General features: G+C 30.9%; 2 protein-coding genes across 2 annotated transcripts; both read left to right on the plus strand.

Moving 5' to 3' along the window:
* Positions 1-310: 310 nt before the first annotated feature.
* LOC137819678 (uncharacterized protein At1g28695-like) lies at positions 311-6,669 on the plus strand. Its single transcript, XM_068623596.1, has 3 exons — positions 311-462; positions 769-1,170; positions 4,367-6,669. Exons 1-3 carry the CDS (start codon positions 316-318, stop codon positions 4,883-4,885), a joined length of 1,068 nt encoding a protein of 355 aa, XP_068479697.1. The 5' UTR covers positions 311-315; the 3' UTR covers positions 4,886-6,669.
* A 2,087-nt stretch (positions 6,670-8,756) lies between these two features.
* Positions 8,757-9,335, plus strand: LOC137813378 (secreted RxLR effector protein 161-like). The gene has a single exon (XM_068615584.1). It carries the CDS (start codon positions 8,757-8,759, stop codon positions 9,333-9,335), a length of 579 nt encoding a protein of 192 aa, XP_068471685.1.
* Positions 9,336-9,827: the final 492 nt, after the last annotated feature.

Genomic DNA, 9,827 nt, shown 5'->3' on the forward strand with positions numbered 1-9,827 from the left:
TAATTATTAACTAAAACCTTAATAACTAATTACACCATAATCAATTTCTCAAAATAACTAAAAATGTTCCCAAGATTAGAACCAACAAAGAATATTGTTATTATGATCACATAAATAGCATTTTTAAACTGTGGACTCAACCTAACCAGTGCAAACAATACTCTTATTTTTTCTCCGATCATTCTCCAACATTCAACAAAAACAAAAACAATAATATATGACTATTCTCCCACCAAAGCCAACCTCTCTCTCTCTATATATATATATGTTAAGAACTCTACACAAAAGGCATATAATATAGAGATAGAGAGAATAATGGATAACCCTAAACAAACTCTTGGGAGTTTCGCAGTTGTTCTATCTTTGCTTTTTGCTGGGGTTATTTTGCTGTTCCATTGGTCCTCCTCCTCCAATGAGTTAGTCCTAATCCAGAATCAACCACCATGCAAGCCATCAAACTTTGTAAGTTCAGATCACATCCATTTTCTTCTTCTTTTTTATGAAAACAAAGCAAAAATAAACCAACAAACTTATAGATTTGACTGAAATGAGTGATGCTGCATTTCTGTGATTCTTGCATAAATTTTGGTCCAACATATATGTATATGTAGTCATCTATGTTGAAAATCTCAAGATAATCTCTCTCTAACAAGTCTGATTCATGAGACTGAGTTGGATTCAAATCTAAATTCAGATTCATATACATGCATTTAATTTTGCATCTGAGGTTGGTTTTGCTTAATTCTGTGGAAACATTTTGCACTGTAGAGCACCTCAAGCATTGAAGAATGTGGAGATGCCCTTGAATGTGCTCTAGCCAAAGCTTCAATGGGAAACAAAACAGTGATAATTGCTATGGTGAACAAGGCTTATGCTGAGCAAGATGTGGAGAGTGACAGCACCATGCATGATATTTTTCTCAGCAGTTTTTGGGTTGGAGAGGGAACAAGATCTCTGATTCATCACATTCTCTTAGTAGCTGTTGACCAAGTTGCCTATGATCGGTGCATGTTTCTGAAGATGAACTGCTTCAGATTGGAAATGGAAACAGATGGTGTTGATTTTGAAGGTGAGAAAGTTTACATGTCTGAAGATTTCATCAAGATGATGTGGAGAAGAACTTGGTTCCTCTTGGAAGTTCTCAAACGTGGCTACACCTTCGTTTTCACTGTATGTATAATTCATTCCATTTTCTTATTGCTTTTTTGTTTCTGTTTTGATTCATTGTGGTTTCTCATGTTTAGTGCATCTGCATAATTGAATTAGGGCTCCAATATTATCTTAAATTCTCGAGATTTTTATTAATCTAGTGAAATTTTATCTTTTAAATATCAAAATAGATAAAAAATTTAAAAACTAATAAAATGAGTAAATTGTTTCACTTTGAGATGACTCTAGTTAAAATTTAATTATAGAAATCGTCTAGCATAACTTCAGTTCAAATATAATCCTTTATAAGGCTTTTTGCTTTTAATATTTATCATTCATATGTTTTCATTCTATTAATATTAAACTTATTTTCTAATATTTGTTTTGATATTTATTAATAAAGTTAGATTTAAATTTACTTTATAATATTTGTTTTGATTATTAATTGTGTTTTTTCATGTTAAAGTGCACGTAGAAAATTGAATTAGGACTCTAATATTAGTGTAAATTCTCATTTAGTTTTCTATAACTAAAAAATCCTCTTAACTATTCTCTTTTAATATTATCATTTATATTTCTCAATCTATCAATAGAATGAAATCTGTTGTATTGAGAAAGTAATTTCAATTTTGAACAATCTTGTATTACAATTAAAACTTTTTAGTTATTTAAAGATATGTAAAAACTAAATATTAGTATTTTATTTTATTTGATTGAAGATAAATTGATAAAAAAAAGAGTTAAATGACAAAACAAAAGTTCAAAACATATAAATATAAAGAAAGGTGAATAATATTCATTTGCTTTTTCAAATGTCAATATTTGTTTATTTTTGCATAACGTCACACCTTTTCTTATTGTGTGGTGCACGTAACATGGCTTAGTTACGTAAGTTGAAATTGGAACAATATAATTGAGAATGAGATTTGAAAATTCAATTAAGAGAACGATTTAAAATTAATTAAATAATTTACTTAAATCTGTAACAATGTTTCATTTGACAACGTTTTATTTTTATTTTATTGTGTTTATCTTCTTACTTTCTTTGTTAAACATTGACTGCATAATATTTTTTAAGATATTAAATGAATTTACACTAAAAAAAATTGATTTACTATCACTACAAGAAAATCATGAAATAGAAACCAATTTTTAGAGACCAAAATAATTAGTTATAGTAGTAACCAAATTAGAAATCATTTTAGAAACCGAAAAAAAATTGATTTCTAAATTAGTTTCTATTATTGTTAAATAGTTTCTAAATTGGTATCTAATTAGCAACCAAAGTTTTAGAGACCAAATTTAGAAACTAAATAATTGGCAGTTAAAACTTTGGTTGCTAATTAGATATCAATTTAGAAACTATTTAACAATAATAGAAACTAATTTAGAAACCGATTTTTTTTAGTTTCTAAAATGATCTCTAATTTAGTTACTATTTCAACTAATTATTTTGGTATCTAAAAATTGATTTCTATTTCATTATTTTCTTGTAATGTATGAACCAAATATGTATGTAACAAGTAGAAATCCATAGGTAAAACAACATTACGTACGTATTTTTCACAAAAAGAAATTCATATATAATGTTGGCATAGGCAATTTACCTATGGAATATGAGTCACAATAACAGTTCGTAAGTAATATTCACGAATAACCGTCCGTGAATAATATCCACGAACACTGGTCCATAGATAACCTACAAACACAGTCCGTGAGTAAAATCTACATACACATTAACCACCGACTGTATTTCATGGGTAAATCCGTAGGTAATCCTACATCCATCAAAATGTCTATTCATGCATTTAAATGAATGTCTTTTTTAACATCGGTATAATTTAACATATCCAACACGTATCTAAGATATACTAATTGAACAATCTATTACCAAACATCATCCAATACACCTAGCATAAAACAAAACACACATTCAATTTCAAATTTAAACATAACATAATTGAAGTCTCATCATATAAAAAATAACATAATATAAAAATCAAGTCAACTTGAAATATTTAAAAATCCAAACAAACTTCAAATATAAGTAAAGATCCTTAATTACAATTTACAAACTTGTAATGTAAGTTGTTGTTAAAAAAACTATAGAAACATTTAATCACAAAAACTAGAAGGGAATCATAACGTTATTTATATTTCTAATTTCTGCATTTTAAATTTAAATAATGTTTAAATTTTCATTTTAAGATGATATCAAACTAATATTATTTAATATTTCATCCATCTCATATTATATCTTTCAAAAGAATTTAGTCTCTAATCAATAGACTGGGAAAAGACATATGGCAGAAAAAAAAAGTTATGATACACAAATTTATTTAATAAAATTAAATTTATAATAACTGAAGATATTATTGAAAATAAATAATAATTTCTTAGTTTTTAAAATGATATATAATATGAACCAAATATTTTTAAAATTACTTAATTCAATCATGTATTGTTTTATATCATTGTATACAAGATTTGGACTGTTTCATGTCATAATATATACTTAAGAAGAAAAAAAAGGTTTTTTAAATCGTATTATGAACTTGTATGTCATACTTTGTTACGTAAACGTGTTAGGTTACTCACTGTTAATTAGTTTTTGTTGAAAGTTGACCTTTATATTAATTATAATAATTCCATTATTCAAAAGAAATTGAAAGGAACCATGATTAGAGTGATGAGTAGAAAATAACACAGATTAAAAATGTTTACAGTCAAAGATGTTATTATGATTTTTTATTTATTTATCAGTAAAGATAGTGAAGTTATTATAATTTTTTTAGAAGAAGGTGTTTATGATATTAATAAGTAATATTAGGGCATGTTTGGGTGAGGAGTTTTAAAAAAAAAATAGTCTAAATTATTAGAGCACAAATAATTACAAATACCTACATAATTTTCCCATTTGAAATTGTATAATTTACAATCTTAAATCGAGTGCTCATAAGTTTAAAAAAATTAATTTCATATGAAAAACGTATTTAATTCTTTTATTTTATTAAATAGTATATAATAATTTATTTTAAGTGTCTAAAACACTAATGTTCCATAAAAATTATGTTTTACTTTATCTATGTAAATATAAATACTACATATCAATAGCAAACTATAAAATATAATGTGAAAAAAAATATATACAACAATTTACAAAGAATATAAATACTATTTTATATCTCTAATTCATATGCAACATCTTTTGTCACAGGACACTGATGTAATGTGGCTAAGAAATCCATTTACAAGATTAAACAAAAATGAGACAGAAGACCTTCAAATTAGCACAGACATGTACTATGGTGATCCTTGGTCCAAGAAAAATCCAATCAACACTGGATTTTACTTTGTGAGGTCAAACAATAAGACCATTTCCTTATTTGAAACATGGTATGGTGAAAAAGATAATTCCACAGGAAAAAAAGAGCAAGATGTGCTTCTTGACCTCATTAGAGGTGGTATAATTGAACATTTGGAAATCAGGGTTAGGTTTTTGGATACTCTTTATTTCAGTGGATTTTGCCAAGATAGTAAGGATTTTAGAGTAGTCACCACTGTCCATGCTAATTGTTGTAGGAGCATCAATGCAAAAGTGGCTGATATGAAGGTTGCCCTTAGTGATTGGAAGAGATTTAAAAGGTTGGATGCTAATTCTACATTGAATCCTCAATGGACTAAGCATGATTGGTGTCAGCAATCTTGGGGAAGACCTAAACAAACAAAGGGCTAAACTTATTTTTTAGTTGAGTGATATTGAACAAGCATTTTCTTCCTACACTTCCATGGTTTTTTTTTTCTCACTTCTATAATTCTTTTAATTTCAAAATTTCCTTTTGACAAAAAAAGTGTTGGATTTTTTTTTAATTTCTGAATTGTATAATTTGTAGACTTTTCGAATTGTACAATTCAAAATATAAATTTATATTTTGAATTGTATAACTTGGAAGGAATTTTTTGGAATGTCAAATACGTTTTGAATTATAAAATATGAAGAAAAAAAAATCTAGAAGTTTCAGAGGTTCACTTTCATTTTTTCCTTTCTCGTGCTCTTAATTTCTCCCTTCTTCATTTTTTCTTTTCCGTTATGTGCCATGTGTTCCCTATAGAGGTCCTCAATTTCCTTTGTCTCCCTCATATGCAGTTGACTTGCTTCCATGGTGACGAAAGGTAAGTAATCTTGGATACCTTTATTGTTTACATTAGGGAGTAGTGGTTTGACAAAACCTAATTGTAATGTAGAAAAGACATTTGAAATTGGACTTGGATTGAAAGTTCAATCTTGAAGTGGAAGAGGAAACATGGTCGTGAGGAGGCAGAGAAGAAGTCATTACCATTATTAGCCTAAAGGTGAGTTTTGGGTTGGATTTTATACTTTGATAGGGTCTTTTTTGTGTGTATTTTGTGGCTTTGATTATTGTTGAAATTGGTGGATGAGAGGGAATGTTGCATGCGAAAGACCCAAGGGTTCCTTTTTGCTTGGGCTTGTTTTAAACGCTTGGTCCTGTGGTGTAGAAGCTCGCACTAGACGCTAGGACTAGACAATCCTTGTAGTTTTTTAGGGTATAAACACTCCTTGTTATCACTTTTTGGTTACTTTTGTTGAACAAGATGCTTTGATGTCTCCAAATCCAAGTGGAAAGCTTGAAGACCTTGCTGTTGTTGTGTGTGTGTGTCTAGTTGTTTGAAACTTGTTAATTCACTCCTTAGGATGATCCAAGCTCAATTGAATCTTTAACATTTTGAAAAGATGGGGTTTCTAAAAAGAAGTGAAATTTCAACAGATTGAAATTTCGAATCAACAAGTTGTTTGACACTTAGAGGATTTTAAAATGATCTGGAAAAACTTTGTCTTTGCCTTTGCTGTCAAACAAAAATAATCGTTATTTCGATAAATCAACCGATTGTTTTTTTGAAAACCTTAACAAAATTTTGTTAAGTTTTTTTCTGTTTTAAATGATTCCAACAACTTTTGGTTTTCTGTTGTAACTGTTTTAACCATGTGATTGAAAGATAAAAAGGTGGTTTTAAGCTCCTATGCATCAACGAAGTGAGTGAGATCAATCAAAAACAGTTTTCAAGTTTTCAAAGAGCTTTTGGATCATCTCAAGTGTGGAATAGGATTGGGTCTTGTATTCTGAACTTTGATCTTGTGATTTACCCAGGTGTATTCTATTCCCTTCTTTCTTGAAAATTGTATTTTTGTACTGGTGTTGCCAATAAATGTTGTGTGTTCTCGATGGGATCAAGGTCAACATTCTTGGTGTGGTTTTTGTCAAGGAGTGGTGTGTGTTCTTGAGGGGTTCAAGATCATCACTCTTGGTGTGTGTAGCTTGTAATCTAGGGTTGATTACATAGTGAATTCTCAGTGGTTTATGAGGAATGGATGTAGCTCAGGTGTTGAGTGAACAAGTATAAACATTATGTGTGAATCTCTTTATCCTTACACTCTTTAAACTACTTTAACTTTGTTTTTATAAAGTGTTGATAAAAACAATAGACTGTTTCGTAAAAACAACCGGTTGATTTTCTGCAACAAGTTTAAAAACAGTTTTATATTTGGCTGGACAAATTTTCCATTGATTAATTCTTCATAGCCTTTCACTTTACCTTCAATACTTGCAAAAATCTTTCAAAAACAATTCACCCCCTCTTGTTTTAGCCTTATAATTCTAACAAGTTTGTTGTTGTTGGTTACTATGTTCATGTTTAACATAAGATGAATGAGATAGGATACATCATTCAATTTGATTTTTTTAATCCATTTTAGCATAGGCCAAGCCCACGCAAAAATATTTTTTTAAAGTTAGAGTCGGTCAAGTCCACTCTAATCCTTATTTTCTTTTATTTTTCTTCCACTTAGAGTTGACCAAGCCTACTCTAATGCTAATTTTTTCCCTTAACCGTGAGTTAGACGGATGCAAAATGCTTATTTTTTTAATTATTTAGCATGGGCTAGACCCACTATTTTTTTTCTTAATTAGTGTCAATTAGCCCACTCTAAAACTATATTATTAAATACTTTTGCATCCATCTAACTAACTCTAATTGTGTCTGCTCTTGTGGCCCACACAAATGCTTGTTGCTTCTGACCATACAATTTGAGCTTTTTTTATGAAGTTCTGAGAGATAGAGCACCCACTGAGTTAGCCCAACCTTCTAGAAGGATGACTAGGAGCATGACAAAAGACCCAAGGTTAGGTCAGGATTCCTCCATAGTCAGTGCCTTAGAGCCCATCATTCCTCAGAGGACTACCAGGAGCTGAGTCCGTAAAATGTGCGGTATATTTGATAAACAGATCACACACTCGGAGTGTTCCTAACACAACTCCGATTGAGGCATGAAGCGAATTCAAACCCAATGTGCAACACTTGAAGGTATTTGGGTTAATTACTTATGCTCATGTCCCTAAGGCAGCAAGATCGAAGTTGGATGATAAGGCAGTGAATACCATTTTCATTGGATATAAGCATGGGGGATACAAACTATACAATCCAATGACAAAGAAGGTGATTATCAGTCGTGATGTTACATTTTTTGAAGATGAGGAATGACAATGGAATGTAACAACTGAAATGGATTCGAAAAAATGATATATTTACGTTTTGAACGATGATGTGGAAGATGGAGTCACTCTTGAAGCACTTGCAGTTCAACCTGAAGCTGTAATTCAATCTGAAGTTGCAGTTCCAATTGCAACTATGATGGAACGACCAAGAAGGCAACAACGACAACCTGTACACCTTCAAGATTGCGAAGTAAATCTTGATGATGAAGTTGATGACAATGGAGATTTGGTTCACTTTTCTTTTCTTGCAGATTTAGAACCCGTGAGACTTGCAAATGCCATTCAACACCCCAAATGGCAAGAGGCTGTGAATGAAGAATTGATGGCGATTAAGAAAAACAATACATGGCAGCTCACTGATCTTCCAAAAGGATACAAAGCAATTGATGTGAAGTGGGTGTACAAGATTAAAGTGAAAGCAAATGGTGAGATTGATAGGTACAAGGCAAGGTTGGTTGCAAAGGGATTCGAGCAAAGAGAAGGCTATGATTACGAAGAAATATTTTCTCCTGTAGCTCGAATGGAAACAATGAGATTAATCATTGCTTTAGTTGCACAAAGGAAATGGAAAATTCACCAAATGGACGTCAAGTCTGCATTTCTAGACGACCCACTTGATGAAGATGTTTATGTAAAGCAGTCGTCGGGTTTCATACAATCTGGCAAAGAGGAGAAGGTGTATAGACTAACTAAGGCTTTATATGGTCTTACACAGGCACCAAGAGCTTGGCAAAAAAAAGATTGATTTATTTCTTCATGCCACTGGATTCAAAAAATGTGCATAAGATCATGGTCTTTATGTAAAAACTAATGATTATGGAGATTTGCTAATTTTATGTCTTTATGTTGATGATGTGATTTTTACAGGAAGTAATCTCAAATGATTGATGACTTCAAGCATATCATGATGAAGGAATTTGAGATGACTGATCTCGGTCTTATGTCCTACTTTTTGGGCATTGAAGTCATCCAAGGAGACGATATAATCTTCATTCATCAGAAGAAATTTGCTGCTAAGTTTTAAAGAAGTTTAAGATGGAGGATTCAAACTCAGTTAAGACTCCAATTGAAACTGGAATTAAGCTCACGAAGGAAGGTGATGGGCGAACTGTAGATGCAACATACTTTAAGCAGATCGTTGAAAGCCTTAGATATCTCATGTGTACTAGACCTGACATATGTTATGTCGTGGGATTGGTTAGTCAATACATGGAGTCACCTCGACAAGTTCATTTACAAGCTGTAAAGAGAATTATGCGCCACATCAAAGGTATTACAACTTTTTGTCTATTTTACTCTTCATCTAAGAAGATTGAGATTGTCGGATACTTAGCGAGTGATTGGGATGGAGATTCAGACGAGAGGAAGAATACTAGTGGTAATTGTTTTATGATCGGAAAGACTGTTTGCTTGTGGTCATCAAAGAAGCAGTCAATTGTTACATTATCTACTTGTGAAGTTGAGTATGTAAGACCAGCAACAAGTGTTTGTCAATCAGTTTGGCTCAGCAATATCATGACTCAAATTGGTTTTAATCTAGATGTTCCAATTAAGATTTATGTTGACAATGTCTCTGCAATTAATCTTGCAAAGAATTTGATTTTTCATCAATGAAGTAAACACATTGATATTCTATATCACTTCCTGCGAGACCAAGTTGAGAAGAACATGATCAAATTGGAATACTGCAGATCAGAAGATCAGATTGCATCTTTCATCAAGTTAAGAGATACGTTGGGCATGAAAGTGGTTCCAAATCAGAATTAAGGGAGGATGTTGGTTATTAATTCAAATTTTATTAGCCTTAAATGTTGGTTATTAATTCTGATTTTATTACCCTTAAACTATTTACCGTTATTATTGCATTAATGGTCAATTTACAAGGCTATTAGCATTCCTATTTTATAGCTTCCAGTAATTGTAATTTTATTATATATATTATTGAAGTAAATCAAAATAAAGTATCAGTTTAGCAATTTTGCAATTTCGTGCAATTACGTTTAATTTGTTTCTACATAAAGAACACACACCACCTTTGGCAAACAACACACAATTTTAAGAACAACCTCTGAAACTGCACAATACCAAGTCACACAGAATTATAGT

The sequence above is a fragment of the Phaseolus vulgaris genome, chromosome 10, assembly GCF_000499845.2.
Source record: "Phaseolus vulgaris cultivar G19833 chromosome 10, P. vulgaris v2.0, whole genome shotgun sequence".
Taxonomy (NCBI): Eukaryota; Viridiplantae; Streptophyta; class Magnoliopsida; order Fabales; family Fabaceae; genus Phaseolus; species Phaseolus vulgaris.

Coding starts and splice junctions, on each gene's coding strand:
- LOC137819678 (XM_068623596.1), top strand. CDS start 316: ATGGATAACCCTAAACAAACTCTTGGGAGTTTCGCAGTTGTTCTATCT. Junction 463..768: donor CATGCAAGCCATCAAACTTT/GTAAGTTCAGAT, acceptor TTTGCACTGTAG/AGCACCTCAAGCATTGAAGA. Junction 1,171..4,366: donor GCTACACCTTCGTTTTCACT/GTATGTATAATT, acceptor CTTTTGTCACAG/GACACTGATGTAATGTGGCT.
- LOC137813378 (XM_068615584.1), top strand. CDS start 8,757: ATGGAGGATTCAAACTCAGTTAAGACTCCAATTGAAACTGGAATTAAG.